The sequence below is a fragment of the Ranitomeya variabilis genome, chromosome 4 (genome assembly GCF_051348905.1).
Source record: "Ranitomeya variabilis isolate aRanVar5 chromosome 4, aRanVar5.hap1, whole genome shotgun sequence".
NCBI classification, from domain to species: domain Eukaryota; kingdom Metazoa; phylum Chordata; class Amphibia; order Anura; family Dendrobatidae; genus Ranitomeya; species Ranitomeya variabilis.
Window position 1 is genome coordinate 80,146,249 of NC_135235.1, and position 16,701 is coordinate 80,162,949.

At 42.0% G+C, this 16,701-nt stretch overlaps 1 protein-coding gene across 50 annotated transcripts in view; it reads left to right on the forward strand.

Moving 5' to 3' along the window:
* ANK3 (ankyrin 3) overlaps positions 1–16,701 on the forward strand; it is a 756,238-nt gene that overhangs the window by 638,731 nt on the left and 100,806 nt on the right. For all 50 annotated transcript variants that reach the window (XM_077258828.1, XM_077258825.1, XM_077258804.1 and 47 more), the window contains one exon: positions 4,169–4,292. In XM_077258828.1, the coding sequence (XP_077114943.1) occupies positions 4,169–4,292 (124 nt within the window). The remainder of the gene's footprint in view (positions 1–4,168; positions 4,293–16,701) is intronic.

Consider the following 16,701-nt stretch of genomic DNA (forward strand, 5'->3'; position numbering starts at 1 on the left):
TGCAACTTTTCATGGACTACAGTAGGGAAGTGTTTAAAGTACATATATAGTTACCGTACATGGGCTGAAAAAAGGCCCAGGTCCATCAGGTTCAGCCTTTCTCCAAAAATTATGCAGTTTGTCACTAAATTAACTATAACCAACAAAGTTTAAGATCAAAGTAAAAGCATTCCCTCATAAGTATCAGCAGGTAGAAACGGTTTTCATGTGACAGCCTGCAGTATGGAGTCTAAGAAGTCCATTGTTAGAGGAGAGGTTAAGGTTAGAGGGAATTTGCCAGCAGGATTTCAACCCCCAAACTTTACATGTGTCCAGTCTTACCTTTGTATGTCCAGTCCCTTCCTCTATTACTGAAAAATCTGCATTTGAATCGGTCTGCAAATGAGGCTGAATATATTATTATTTATTTATATAGCACCATTAATTCCATGGTGCTGTACATTAGATGGGGTTACATCAAAATACAGATATCACTTACAGTAAACAAACTAACAATGACAGACTGATACAGAGGGGCGAGGATCCTGCCCTTGTGGGCTTACATTCTACAGTATTATGGGGAAGGAGACAGTAGGTCGGGGGTTGCAGTAGCTCTGATGGTGTTGAGGTGGCCGTGTGGTCATTACAGGTTATAAGCTTCTTTGAAGAGATGGGTTTTCAGGTTCCGTTTGAAGGATCCGAATGTGGTGGATAATCGGATGTGTTGGGGCACAGAATTCCAGAGGATGGGGGATATTCGGGAGAAGTCTTGGAGGCGGTTGGGTGAGGAGCGAATAAGCGTGGAGGAGAGAAGGAGGTCTTGGGAGGACCGGAGATTACATGAGGGATGATATTGAGAGATTAGTTTAGAAATATACAAAGGAGAAAGGTTATGGATGGCTTTGTAGGTCAGTGTTAGTAGTTTAAACTGGATAAGCTGGGAAATTGGTAGCCAGTGAAGGGATTTGCAAAGAGGGGAAGCAGGAGTGTAGCGAGGAGAGAGATTAATTAGTCGGGCAGCAGAGTTAAGGACGGACTGGAGGGGTGCGAGAGTGTTAGAAGGTAGGCCACAGAGGAGGATGTTGCAGTAGTCGAGGCAGGAGATGATGAGGGCATGCACAAGCATTTTGGTAGAGTGAGGGTTGAGGAAAGGATGGATTCTGGAGATATTTTTGAGCTGGAGGCGACAGGAGGTGGCGAGAGCTTGGATGTGCGGTTTAAAGGACAGGGCAGAGTCAAGGGTTACTCCGAGGCAGCAGATTACCGGGACAGGGGAAAGTGTGAATTCATTTATTGTGATAGATAGATAGATAGATAGATAGATAGATAGATAGATAGATAGATAGATCAGGTAGGGAATGTGTATATATATATATGTAGTTTGTATTGTGAAATCTGGTGACAGGTCTGTTTTAAAGAGATGAGAAGACCTTGTAGATTTACCAAGTGACTTATTGTAGCCTTGAAAGAACACCGCTTTGTGATATGTTTTAATCCATAGATGGTGATTTTTGCCATTTTCTGCTTTGCCTGGCTTCTTGGACACTCACAGATCATTTCTAGCCAAAAACCCACTTCAATAGACTGAATTGATTGTAATGCGGTTGTTGGTGCCCTATTTCTACCACTAATTTGACTTTACTTTTGCCTTTAGACTACATACAAGTTTGTTACAGCACATTATCAGATGTAATCGCATGAATACATAACATATCCTGCCTATTTTATATAGAATGTATCTACTTGTGTTGTGATTGTGATGCATATTTGTTTATATTTTGTATTACAACACAAAATGAGATCACAGTATAAACTCCTCGGAATGACTTCCCTCCCCCTGCCCCTTCCGTTTTGTATAATACATGAGGATACAAATATTTGAAGAGCCAAATGAGGAAAATGGAAAATGCTTCCAGAATATTGATGAGTGATGCGTCCTATGTTTTACATTGATTTCATGTCATTGTGAGCTTCTTATATTGTCTATGGGCAACAGTTTGTGCCAGATGTAAAGAATATCTAAAACCTGTCAAAGCATTCATTGTGTTATCAACCACAAAGGTGCCATGGAGATCAGTCTATTCCTATCGGATCCTTTTAAAGGGAATCTGTGAGTAGGATCCACCCCTCCTAAACCGTCTACATGGGCATGCAGGTGATAGGAAGCTGAACATCATAATTCCTTCATATCTGCGATCTCATGTCTTATTTCAGAGATATCAATATGTTTCTTATATGTAACTGAGCTGTTCAAGGCTTCGGGCCAGACACTGATCTGCCTCCAAAGATTATTTTTAATAAAAGGGGGAGATGCCAGTGTGAGACACGTAACTAACCCAGAACACAAGATAATAACTTTGTCTTCTTACAAACACATTTTTTTGCAGCTTTCTGAGCTCTAATGCATTAAGACAATATTGCAGCCCTGTCTGCCTGTGAGCTGGGAGCTGAGAGGAACCAGCAGATGTGTTAGTTATAATCACACACAGCTCTGCAGTGATATCATGAGAGCAGAGAGCCGCCATTACACATTACACTGGTAACTCCATCTTCATGTAAAACAAGCTCTGGAGGCAGAGTTATCTTTCAGGCAACGTCCTCCCCAGAGCCTGGTAGAGGTCATTTACATAAGGAAAACATGGATTTCTCTGGGATAAAACATCAGATCGCAGATATCAAGGTATTATTTTATTCAGCTTCCTATTTATTCAACTTTCAGGCTAGCATACAAACAACAACCTGCTAAAAAAAACATTAACTCTACCCATTTTATCCAACAAAGTCCATCCCTTTGTTAAAGTAAGACTCAAGTCATTGCATCAGGACTGGATGAAGGACAAATATGTCATCTGATTATAGTTCCCGGTTTTGTCTCTAAAATCCTCCCCAGTAGCAAGACAGGGGACATTCTTATCCTGTCATACATATTAGATTGTAATCAAGGCATACTAATATCAGCGGGATCTGTCAGTGAACATATAATGTGTATGTGTGGCTTGCATACTGTACATTACCTCATGGCTACCGACAGTCACGAACTTGCTTGGACTGTCCCAATTTTTCAAATTCAGCGCCAGTACATTTTAAGCTATCCTGAACTGAAAAGAAGCACATGTAAATACCTCCAATTGGAAAGGTAGTATAGTTCCCCTGATTTGCTATGTCGCTTACCCTATGTGCATGGCATGGCATTGCAATAGTTTAGGTAACCATGATTACGACCACTCATATACTGACAGTTAGTAAATTAGTTAGTTGTTCGTGGTTGTAACCATGAATACCTAAGGGGCAGCATGGTGGCTCAGTGGTTAGCACTGTAATCTTGCAGCCCTGGGATCCTTGGTTCAAATCCCACCAAGGACAACATCCACAAGGAGTTTGTATGCTCTCCCCGTGTTTGCGTGGGTTTCCTCCTGGTTCTCCGGTTTCCTCCGACACTCCAAAGACCTACTGATAGGGAATGAAGATTGTGAGCCCCGATGGGGACAGTGATGATAATGTCTGTAACAAGCGCTACAGAATATGATGGCGCTATATAAGTGAGCATAATAAATAAGATGATTATACTCAAAAATTGGATCGATATGAGGAAAGGTGTTTCAGGCATCAACTGCCAAAACCCAACATAGTCAGTTTTGGACCAGTTTTCTTGCATGTGTTTGCTTTAGATTGCAAAAAGTGGAATCCGCAGCAAAAATCAGAAAGAAATTGGTGACATTTGAACATCTAAAACATTACATAAAAGCCATGCATATTTTTTTATAGTAGGTGAATAGGACATTGAGAAACCCATTGTCTTGCATGGTGGCATAGATTGCGGTTGGCGGACCAGCAGTCAGCCACATAAAGTAACATGGGCAGTTGTGAATATATAACATAATTACAAGGCTTAATATATATACATTATCCGTGCCTCCATAATATGCAGTGTGAGGCTTCACTGCAGAAATACATCTTGCATCTGATTTTTGGCCATGTATCCTTGTAACGTGACATCCAGAGGCTCAGTCATCTGTGTTGTCCTGTTGCTGATGCACATTATTGGAATTTCAGTATGGAAAATGTCCCAGGGCTGTGTCACATCATTGATTAGATGTCGGAGTGTTCACAATGATGATCTAGTAAGCTATCATCAGGGCTTGTATAAGCTGCTGCTTGTAGCTAAACAGTCCTTCTTCTTCTTTCTTAGGTGAAGATGCAATGACAGGTGACACTGACAAATACCTGGGACCCCAAGATCTCAAAGAGCTTGGGGATGATTCTCTGCCCCAAGAAGGATACATGGTCTTCAGCCTTGGAGCCAGATCGGCCAGGTAAGTCCCAGGATGCTAATATTGTATGTCATGATACACCATTGACTTACATTTTTCCATCTATTTTCAGTTTCATGCCAATACTTCATAGTCACAAAACCTGATTATATCGCCTGGAAATCTAATATGTGTGCATATTCCATTTGTGCATGGAAAAGTATAGCTAGAATAAACCCTGTGCATTATATACTGTATATACCAATTACTGCATCATGCTTGCTGGGGTCTGGGGGACTTAGAACAGTTTTTAGCAGCAGCCATATAATAAAATAATTTTCTTTATTTCTGTCTTGGCTTCCATAAACACATACATGCGGAATCATGTACCATATACCTGGAAGATAGATCCCATTATTAACAATTTATCTGCAGGCACATATTAATATATGGTCATATGGACTTACGACCATAATGGTCATGACCATGTGGACCACAAAAGTCCATATATATATATATATATATTGAATATCAAAATATATCATGAGTACATTGGAACCCTCGGATCCTCACTCGAAGGTCAGGAGGACATTACGGTGTATCACAATGTGTGAGTGCCCAAAGCCTTTACATTGTATTACATCTATATGGCACAAGACAGCATGGCGGCAGATAAGTGGAGTTTACCTCTGAAATCTGAGCCAAACCATATAAAGTGAGACTTCCTACAATTAAATGGTCACCTGCTGCCCCATACGATAGGTGGGGAATAGTCAAAGATGTAACTTTCCTTGTGCTATTTACAATATTGGTGTTTTTTATGTGGTAGTGGGGTCATTGGGCCACTCTTATGGTATGTGCCCACTATGATTTTTTTCAGGTAGGATTTGTTTGGCTCCGCTCCGAAAGTGCCCCCCAAAAAAAGCTCAAAAGAAAGAATATATGTATTTACATGGGGAAAAAAGACTCGCTGTTCATTCATTCATGCTTTTTAGCGTCATTTATCCGTTTCAGACTTCCAAAGATGGCAAGCGGTTAAAAGAATTGAGCTGGATATTCTTGGAAGATGCTCCACGCTTAAAATACAAGTTAATGGGAAGGCTCAAAAGACTCCCCGGGCATCATTAGAGCATTTTGTCTGCATTTTTGCTTGAAAAACCACTAGCAGTTTCTTCATGGTTGGAATTAAAAAAACAAACATCTGTAATCCACAGTTTAAAAAATACTCCCCCCCCCCCCCCCATAATGCTAGAAAAAAAATGGTCAAAAAAATCACCAATTTTAACAAACCTCAAAAAATCGCTCAGAAAATGACTAAATAATGCTAAAAAAAAGAGAGGAAAAAAAAAGACGGTTCAGGTTACAAAACACCAGAGAAAAGGAGAGTTTCCTGAAATGTCTTCTACTTGAAAAACTGATGTTTTTGGCCACTTGAAAGATGTCATGTGCATATACCCTTAGGTACCATGGCCCAGGTGGACCGGCTATCCATTATAACCTCAGGATAGGTAAATCAGCATGATCTACTATGCCATCTAGAAAAATAATTGCCATTAAACTTATGCAAAATTTTTTATCAACGTAGCTTAAAGCTGTTGTTCAAGAATAGACAACATTCTCTTACTTAGGAGGTATTGCCATAGTTTGTGAAGCGGCGCCTTTCTAATTTTGTTCTTTAGCTCTATTTCAGTATGTTCCCTTTATAAGGATCCACAATATTAATAGACACGCTAACTATTTCTTTGCTGGTATTTCTGAACAGACCGAACACTCATCAGTGTATCAGGATATTACACTTTGCATGTGGAATTGGGGTCTGTTAAATCTCTGCTGTCTGAGATATCTGTACTCTGGAGCCCTGCGATTGTCGGAGACATAGCCATACATTCTCTATGAAGATTACTCAAAGCTCAAAACAAAACCCGTCTCTGTGTTGGTGGAGGAGATTACCGTCGGTGATTCGGATTACAGTGGTGTGTTTGCTGATGAGCCAATCTTTAAGCCAATAATGCCGCCTCTCAAAAGTTTAAAGCCCTGCAGACTTTTCCCATGAAAACTAAACACTTCACATAATATATTATCATTTTCTACAAGTAGTCTGTACATAACACAGTTTAGAAAAAAAAAATCACAAACGGGGAAAAAAAGGTTGATCATTCTAGCAGCTCAACCCAATTAGTTTTTCGGTAGTAGTGAAATTTTATGAAAAGTGGCAAAAATGGAATCACATCTTTGAAGCTATATATTCTCCCAACTCACCCCCAACAGATGATGTCAGGAAAGGGGGGAAGAAGGATCTGGTCTGTGGAATTTCAGCCACCAGTCCATTGTCCGATATTTCTGGCTATCTCAATAGAGAACACAGAAATATTCGGCCAAATTGGGCCATATGGCTGTCGGATGAACAATCATTAGGTCCAACGGCTAGCTAATGTTTGCGGTGTACTTGATTTACCTCCTTTTATGCAGACCATTAGGCTGTACCTTAAGGGGAATTTTGGTAAATGTAAATGATCACCTAGTCACTGGATAGGTGACAATAATATTGGTGAGGTTCTCAATACCGGGACACCAACTGATTGCCAGAACTCAGAGCCAGTGTTTCCCATTCTTCATTGACTGCAGAAAATCCAAGGCCAGGGGTAGTTGAATGGAGCTGCGACATGCATTGCCGCTCTACTTTAAGTCTATGGCAATGAGGATAGTCGACAGCACGTTGTGCAGTGCGTTCATATCTAAGCAATCCCTTTTACAAGCACCCCTACCCACCACCCCTATAGGTAATACAACCCTGGATATTTCACACCATTCATCAGATCATCAACGTGAGACTTTGCAGTTAAAGGTGCATATTATCTTATATCTAATGCATTGTGTTGTTGCTTAGAAAATGCTTTTATTCATCCAAATTTTATTCTATTTTGAAATTCTTTTACATATCAAGTCATAATTGTCATGTTATACACATAATATCTTTTATACACGACTGATTTAGCTAAGATTATTCCCTTACTGATAAATCTACAGGCATATTTGTGTATAACATGAACAGAGAAGTCAGCCATCCAACTGCTTATTCATTTATACTTTTTACATTTGCTGCCTCTGATTTTATTATTTTACTTTTTTTCCTTGTTCAAAATATATTTCTTTAAACTAGTCCTAAAATCAGGTAAGAAGGCATGTAATCCATCGTTTTCAGAGTGCCGCTTTAACTTTCGCTCATTGTCATTCATATTAGTCATTATTGTGCCGTGCATATTCTTTTTTTTTATTATTATTTTTAGATTTGGAAAGTTGTGTTTTTTTCTTTATGGGTTGTTGTTTTGTTTTTTTACATTTACATCTTAGCTGAAGGGATGTTCTTTTCATTCATCACAATGGGGTTAAAGCAGCTTTTCCTGTTTAGTAATGTTTTGACAGTTTTGGAAAATCAGTGCTAATTAGTGATGAGCGAGTGTACTCGTTGCTCGGATTTTCCCGAGCGCGCTCAGGTGATCTCCGAGTATTTATGACAGCTCGGAAATTTAGTTTTCGTTGCCTCAGCTGCATGATTTACAGCTATTAGCCAGCTTGAATATATGTGAGGATTCCCTAGCAACCAAGCAACCCCCACATGTACTCAGGCTGGCTAGCAGCCGTAAATCATGCAGCTGCGTCAACAAAAACTAAATCTCCGAGTAGTTACAAATACTCGGAGACCAGCCGAGCGTGCACGGGAAAACCCAAGCAATGAGTACACTCACTCATCACTAGTGCTAATGTAAAGATTTTATAAGTGGGTAAAGGCCATTTTATGGGTCCTTTTTTAGAGTACTATTCCTGTATTTGACTTCTTTCAGCCTGTCATTGTATTAAGGACCACTGATGTAGTCATATTTTCACAGATGTAAAATCTGCGTTCTGGACTAGTACTGAAAAAGAGGCAACTTTAGCCCATTTAATATCTTCTACATACATGGAGAGAAAAAAACACATCCAGTGCTATAGCTCTATTGACCCCCATAAATGTACATACCCCAGCAGACTGTGAAAGTCTACTTTCATATGGTGGTATATTGGTCAGTATTTTACCACTAGTGGAAATTATAGACCCCGATTCACCATTTGCGTTTTTTTTAAGTCACTTTTCCTCTTTCGTCATGCGGTATTAGCTGCCATTTTTGGCCTCAAATTCAACAAAATGACGCACTCATTTTCTCAAAGTAAAAAGAAAAACAAAAAATGGCCTTGTCTTGAATAGCTTTTTCAGCTTTTGGCACCAAAATTCCCCAAAATAGCGACTTTTTTAAAAAAAAGTTGCAATTGAAGAATCAGGTGAAAACATGTGAAATTGCTAAACTAAACAAAGTAGAAAAACACACAGGCGAACAAGTAACAAAATAGACTTAGAAAAGGCACAAGTAGAATAGTGAATTGGGTGCTAATAAAAAAAAAAAAAAAGGTGCAAAACACAAAGACTAAACAAAAAACAGGCGCAAAGGCAATGATGACTCAGGGTCATACAGAAAACTATGATGGAAAAGATTTGTACCTTCTGTTACTTGGCCTACTCCTAGTTTTGACTAAAATACTCAAAGTGGTCTTAAAAGCCTGTTCATCGACTTTTATTAAAAATTCTGACCTAATATAACCCAGTTAAATAGAGATTTAAAGCATTAAACATTTTTTTTTTAGCCACAACGGGTTATTAAATTAAGAAGCGTAGGCATATTGCCTCCTGTTACGCCCATAAATCCTACACGGGCCGCTCCGGTGGGCAAACATCTAATGATGGAGGTAAAAAATATTCTTTTGGCTTCCATCTGGACATGATACATCAAAAAAACTGTCTGCAACTCTGTTATTTCATATATACGGTAGAAAGGGAAAAAAACCACAACTTTATTTTTTTTTTTTTTTACATTGAAGCTTATGTGAAGAAGGTCACTATTAGGCTCCCATCACAGGCAACTGTATATATCATGAACTTTTTAAGTTGTGTCCATTAATCTTATGCTGTAACAGCCTAGGAATGACCGATTCCTGTAAAGAATGCCATACAGCTTCCATCACCGATAGGCTAGCATGACAACCATTTGGCAGATGCTTCATGAAAAGTTCCTAAACAGTCATGCAGTCCTATGTGTGGAGCATTCACTCGGTGTGCTGAGCTTGTGGCATCAACTTGGCCTAAAAACTAACAGAGGCTGTGAGAAGCTTGTAACATTAATTGATTTCTTGGACGTGTGCATTCATTACTTTTTTCCCCACATTTGGAGAATACAACAAATGACTTTTTGGATATACACTGCTCACAAAAAGTTAGGGATATTTGGCTTTTGGGTGATATTTATGGAAAACTTTAATTTCACGCTACAGTGATATTTTATCGTGAAAGTAGGGCATTTACGTAGAAGCAAGCAACAGTGGTTTCCTGATTTCAATTTATTGAAACAAAAGCCAAGAACAGTGCCTAAATAAATATGTCAATGTCTCAATAACCTGTCATGTGGCCTTGATCATCAATTACAGCTTGACAATGACATCTCATGCTGATCACAAGTAGAGTTATTGTTTGCTGATGCATGACATCCCCTTTTCTTGAAGAGTGACCCTCAGGTCATTGAGTTTCTGGGGTACAGAGTTACGAGCCTATACACGGCGACTCAGCTGATGCCATAGGTTTCCTAGGTTTCCTATAGGATTCAGGTCTGGAGAAAGTGCCGGCCACTCCATTTGAGGTACCCCAGTCTCCCAACAGCCATTCCCTAATGATGCAACCTCGATGCGCTGGAGCATATTGTCATCCTTGAAGATGAAATTAGGCCTGTGTTGTTCATGCAGAGGCACAATGACTGAATTAATGAGGTTACTGAGGGGCTTGTCACTGTACCATTCACAAAGTGTAGAGCAGTTCTGTATTGACTAGGCACACCTGTCCACACTGCAACACCACCACCACAGGCTCATGCATAGTTTGATGCATAGTTCTCTCCTTGACGTATCCGACATCGTTGGCAGCCACGATTTCTGAAAAGCGTGAATTGACTTTCATCGGTGAACAACATTAAGGCCCACTGGTCCATCGTCCAGCGTAGATGCTCTCTGGCAAGACGATGACGCCTGTTGTGAATTCGGTTTGTGGGCTCCCCCGGTGGTCTGTTATGGTAGTGTCTCTTATGTGCCTTCCTCCATCTCTGATTACCTGTCGCCACCCTCTAGGGGAGTTTCCTATTTAAGGCTGCTTGGCTGTTAGTCACATGCCGGCCAACAATGTGCTAGTAGCATTCTGTTGCATTCACCTGCCTCAAGTTCCAGTTCAGCTAAGTTGAATTTTGTTTCTTGTTTTGCTATTTTTGTCCAGCTATCTGCAATGTGACTCTTCAGTGCTGGAAGCTCTTGTGGACAGAAAATTACTACTCCAGTGGCATGAGTTGTCACTGGAGTTTAAAGTAATTTCTGGATGGTGTTTTTGAATAGTGATTTTTAGGTCGACCGTGAAGTAACTCTTTCCTGTCCTTCTGCTATCTAGTAAGCGGACCTCACTGTGCTAAATCTGCTGTTCATCCTACGTATGTCATTTCCTCTGAACTCACCGTCAATATCTGTGGGGGCCTACTATCATCTTTTGGGGTTCCTCACTGGAGGTAAGGCAGGCCTGTATATTCCTCTTATAGGGGTAGTTAGATCTCCGGCTGGCGCGTGGTGTCTAGGGCATCGTAGGTACATCCCCCGGCTACTGTAAGTGTTGGGTCAGGTTCAGGTCACGGTCGACCTTAGTTTCCATCACCCGAGAGCTAGTCCGTTTTGTATTTTTTTCCCATGGTCATTGGGGTAACCATAACAGTTTGGCCGGCCATAAAAAATCTATGTGTTAAAATATGCACTAAAGTAGGAAGGAGAAGAAAAGGTTTTTTTTTCTGTGTTTGAAAGTGCACCTTAGTTTGATCATTTGTATTCCTTGCTTAAACTGCAGTCTTCAGCCTTTTTTTTTTTCTCCTCTCCTCTTAACCTCTGAATGCTTGGGTTACACCCATTTGAAACATGGATCCACAGAGTTTAGTTGCAGGTTTGAATAACCTTGCGACAAAAGTACAGAACCTACAAGATTTTGTTATACGTGCTCCAATGTCTGAACCTAAGATTCCTCTGCCTGAATACTTTACCGGAGACAGATCCCGGTTTTTGAGTTTCAGAGAAAATTGCAAATTGTTTTTGTCTCTGAGATCTCACTCTGCTGGTGATCAGACTCAACAAGTTAAAATTGTTATCTCTCTACTGCGCGGCGACCCACAAAGTTGGGCATTTGCATTATCGCCAGGGGATCCTGCGTTGTTAAATGTAGATGCGTTTTTTCAGGCTTTGGGGTTGCTTTATGAAGAACCTAATTTGGAGATTTTGGCTGAGAAAGCCTTGATAGCTCTTTCCCAAGGGCAAGATGAAGCTGAGATATACTGCCAGAAATTCCGTAAATGGTCGGTGCTTACTAAATGGAATGAGTGCGCTTTAGCAGCTAATTTCAGAGAAGGTCTCTCTGATGCCGTGAAGGATGTCATGGTGGGGTTCCCTGTGCCTACAGGTCTGAATGATGCCATGAAATTGGCTATCCAGATTGATCGGCGTTTGCGGGAGCGCAAATCTGTGCACCATATGGCGGGGTCTTCTGAGGAAAAATCTGTGCACCATATGGCGGTATCTTCTGAGCAAAAACCTGTGCACCGTATGGCGGTGTCTTCTGAGCAAAGACCTGTGCACCATTTGGCGGTGACCTCTGAAAAGGCATTAGAGCATATGCAATGCGATCGTGTTTTGTCTAGAGGCGAACGTCAAAATTACAGGCGCAAAAATGGATTGTGCTTCTACTGTGGAGATCCAGCTCATGTTATATCAGCATGCTCTAAACGTATAAATAAGGTTGATAAAAAGGTTGATAAATCTTTTTCTACAGGTACCTTGCAGTCAAAATTTCTTTTGTCCGTGACATTGATTTGTACCTTATCATCTGTGACTGTGAATGCTTATGTGGATTCTGGCGCCGCTCTGAGTCTCATGGATTGGTCCTTTGCCAAGCGTTGTGGGTTTGATTTGGAGCCGTTGGAAGTTTCTATTCCCCTGAAGGGTATTGATTCTACACCTTTGGCTAGCAATAAACCACAATATTGGACACAAGTGACTATGCGTCTTACCCCAGACCATCAGGAGATTATTCGTTTCCTTGTATTATATAACCTACATGATGTCTTAGTGCTTGGATTACCATGGTTACAGATTCATAATCCCGTCTTAGACTGGAAATCTATGTCTGTGTTGAGCTGGGGATGTCGGGGCATTCATGGGGATGCACCTTTGGTTCCTATTTCTTCATCTACTCCCTCTGAGATCCCAGCATTTCTGTCAGATTTTTATGATGTCTTTCAAGAGCCTAAAGTTGATTCTCTCCCTCCCCACAGAGAGTGTGACTGCGCTGTTGAATTGATCCCCGGTAGTAAGTTTCCTAAGGGTCGCTTGTTTAATTTGTCTGTACCTGAACATACTGCTATGCGGGAGTATATCAGAGAATCCTTGGAAAAGGGTCATATTCGCCCCTCGTTGTCTCCACTAGGGGCAGGGTTTTTCTTTGTGGGTAAAAAGGATGGTTCATTGAGACCTTGTATCGACTATCGACTTTTGAATAAGATTACAGTTAAATACCAGTACCCGTTACCTTTACTGACTGATCTGTTTGCTCGTATAAAGGGGGCTAAGTGGTTCACTAAGATCGATCTACGTGGTGCGTATAATTTGGTGCGGATTAAGCAGGGGGATGAGTGGAAGACCGCATTTAATACGCCTGAAGGCCATTTTGAGTATTTGGTAATGCCTTTCGGTCTCGCAAATGCCCCTTCCGTTTTTCAGTCCTTTATGCACGATATTTTCCGTGAATATCTGGATAAGTTTATGATTGTGTATTTGGATGATATTCTTGTTTTTTCGGAGGACTGGGAATCTCACGTTCAACAGGTCAGGAGAGTTTTTCAGGTTTTGCGAGCTAATTCTCTTTTTGTAAAGGGCTCAAAGTGTAGTTTTGGAGTTCAGAGAATTTCCTTTTTGGGATATATTTTTTCCCCTTCATCTATGGAGATGGACCCTGTCAAGGTCCAGGCTATTTGTGATTGGATGCAACCTACTTCTTTGAAGAGTCTGCAAAAGTTCTTGGGTTTTGCTAATTTCTATCGCCGATTTATAGCGGGTTTTTCTGCCATTGCTAAACCTTTGACTGATTTGACCAAAAAGGGTGCTGATGTTGCTAATTGGTCCTCTGCGGCTGTGGAGGCCTTTCAAGAGCTTAAGCGCCGCTTTTCTTCCGCTCCTGTGTTGCGCCAACCTGATGTGTTACTTCCGTTCCAGGTTGAGGTGGATGCTTCGGAGATCGGAGCAGGTGCAGTTTTGTCGCAGAAAGATCCTGACTGCTCAGTAATGAGACCATGTGCGTTTTTCTCCCGAAAGTTTTCGCCCGCTGAGCGAAATTATGATGTGGGAAATCGGGAACTTCTGGCCATGAAGTGGGCGTTTGAGGAGTGGCGTCATTGGCTTGAGGGTGCTAGACACCAGGTGGTGGTCCTCACTGACCACAAGAATCTAATTTATCTTGAGTCGGCCAGGCGTCTGAATCCTAGACAGGCGCGCTGGTCGTTGTTTTTCTCCCGATTTAACTTTGTGGTGTCATATCTGCCTGGGTCCAAGAATGTGAAGGCGGATGCCCTCTCTAGGAGTTTTGAGCCTGACTCGCCTGGTGATTCCGAACCTACCGGCATCCTGAAGGATGGGGTGATATTGTCAGCTGTCTCCCCAGACCTGCGGCGTTCTTTGCAGGAGTTTCAGGTGGATAGGCCTGATCGCTGTCCGCCTGGTAGACTGTTTGTCCCTGATGATTGGACCAGTAGAGTTATCTCGGAGGTTCATTCTTCCGCGTTGACAGGTCATCCTGGAATTTTTGGCACCAGGGATTTGGTGTCTAGGTCCTTCTGGTGGCCTTCTTTGTCTCGAGATGTGCGCATGTTTGTGCAGTCTTGTGATGTTTGTGCTCGGGCCAAGCCCTGCTGTTCTAGGGCCAGTGGGTTGTTGTTGCCCTTGCCTATTCCTAAGAGGCCTTGGACGCACATCTCTATGGACTTTATTTCTGACCTTCCGGTTTCTCGTAGGATGTCTGTCATCTGGGTGATTTGTGACCGTTTTTCCAAGATGGTTCATTTGGTACCTTTACCCAAATTGCCCTCCTCCTCTGAGTTGGTTCCTCTATTTTTTCAGAATGTGGTGCGTTTGCATGGTATTCCTGAGAATATAGTGTCTGACAGGGGTACTCAGTTTGTGTCTAGATTTTGGCGGACGTTCTGTGCCAGGATGGGTATCGATTTGTCTTTTTCGTCTGCATTCCATCCTCAGACTAATGGCCAGACTGAGCGTACTAATCAGACCTTGGAGACTTACTTGAGGTGTTTTGTGTCCGCTGATCAGGATGATTGGCTTGACTTTTTGCCATTGGCAGAGTTTGCCCTTAACAATCGGGCTAGTTCTGCCACTTTGGTTTCTCCATTTTTTTGTAATTCAGGGTTTCACCCTCGGTTTTCGTCCGGTCAATTGGAGTCTTCGGATTGTCCTGGAGTGGATGCTGTGGTTGATAGGATGCATCGGATTTGGGGACAGGTTGTGGACAATCTGAAGTTGTCCCAGGAGAAGACTCAACAGTTCACTAATCGTCATCGGCGTATTGGTCCTCGTCTTTGTGTTGGGGACCTGGTGTGGCTGTCTTCTCGATTTGTTCCTATGAAGGTCTCGTCTCCTAAGTTTAAGCCTCGGTTTATCGGCCCTTATAGGATTCTGGAGGTTCTTAATCCTGTGTCCTTTCGTTTGGACCTCCCAGCATCTTTTAATATCCATAATGTTTTCCATCGGTCATTATTGCGGAGGTATGAGGTACCGGTTGTTCCTTCTGCTGATCCACCTGCTCCTGTGTTGGTTGAGGGTGAATTGGAGTATGTGGTGGAAAAGATCTTGGACTCCCGTGTTTCCAGACGGAAACTTCAGTATCTGGTTAAGTGGAAAGGTTATGGCCAGGAGGATAATTCTTGGGTGACAGCATCCGATGTTCATGCTCCCGATTTGGTTCGTGCATTTCATAGTGCTCATCCAGGTCGCCCTGGTGGTTCTGGTGAGGGTTCGGTGCCCCCTCCTTAAGGGGGGGGTACTGTTGTGAATTCGGTTTGTGGGCTCCCCCGGTGGTCTGTTATGGTAGTGTCTCTTATGTGCCTTCCTCCATCTCTGATTACCTGTCGCCACCCTCTAGGGGAGTTTCCTATTTAAGGCTGCTTGGCTGTTAGTCACATGCCGGCCAACAATGTGCTAGTAGCATTCTGTTGCATTCACCTGCCTCAAGTTCCAGTTCAGCTAAGTTGAATTTTGTTTCTTGTTTTGCTATTTTTGTCCAGCTATCTGCAATGTGACTCTTCAGTGCTGGAAGCTCTTGTGGACAGAAAATTACTACTCCAGTGGCATGAGTTGTCACTGGAGTTTAAAGTAATTTCTGGATGGTGTTTTTGAATAGTGATTTTTAGGTCGACCGTGAAGTAACTCTTTCCTGTCCTTCTGCTATCTAGTAAGCGGACCTCACTGTGCTAAATCTGCTGTTCATCCTACGTATGTCATTTCCTCTGAACTCACCGTCAATATCTGTGGGGGTCTACTATCATCTTTTGGGGTTCCTCACTGGAGGTAAGGCAGGCCTGTATATTCCTCTTATAGGGGTAGTTAGATCTCCGGCTGGCGCGTGGTGTCTAGGGCATCGTAGGTACATCCCCCGGCTACTGTAAGTGTTGGGTAAGGTTCAGGTCACGGTCGACCTTAGTTTCCATCACCCGAGAGCTAGTCCGTTTTGTATTTTTTTCCCATGGTCATTGGGGTAACCATAACAGACGCCTGTGCCTTGTGGTGTAGTCAGATACCCTTGCAGTCGTATAGCACGCAGACCATGCTGATGTAAATGGTTGTGAATGGTCTGACGTGATACTTGGGTGCCTCTCACCTCCCTCAAATGTGCATGGAGTTGTGTGGCATTCATCATCCCGTTCCGAAGGGCCTTGTTCACAATGAAGCGGGAATCAGTTTGGGATGTGGCCAAATGATGTCCACTTGACTCTTCCAGTCTTTCTATATCTCTGTTATAACCTGCTGATGACTCTGTGACACTCTAAGCTCAGTGGCCACTTCCATCTGAGAACATCCTGCTTGAAGTCTCACAATGGCGAGGTACTGTTGATCAATTGTTAGGTGTCGTCTTGGTCTCATGATGTCAAAATATGAACAGCATGATGAGGAGGACTGTTTAATAGCAATTCTAATTGAACTCAGAAATGTATTGGCCAATTCATGGATTAAACAGCTGTTGTAAATTTTGCCATTAAGCTCTTTGTTAGAGAACAGCAAGTTGTGGAAAAAGTACTGAAACATTGAACAG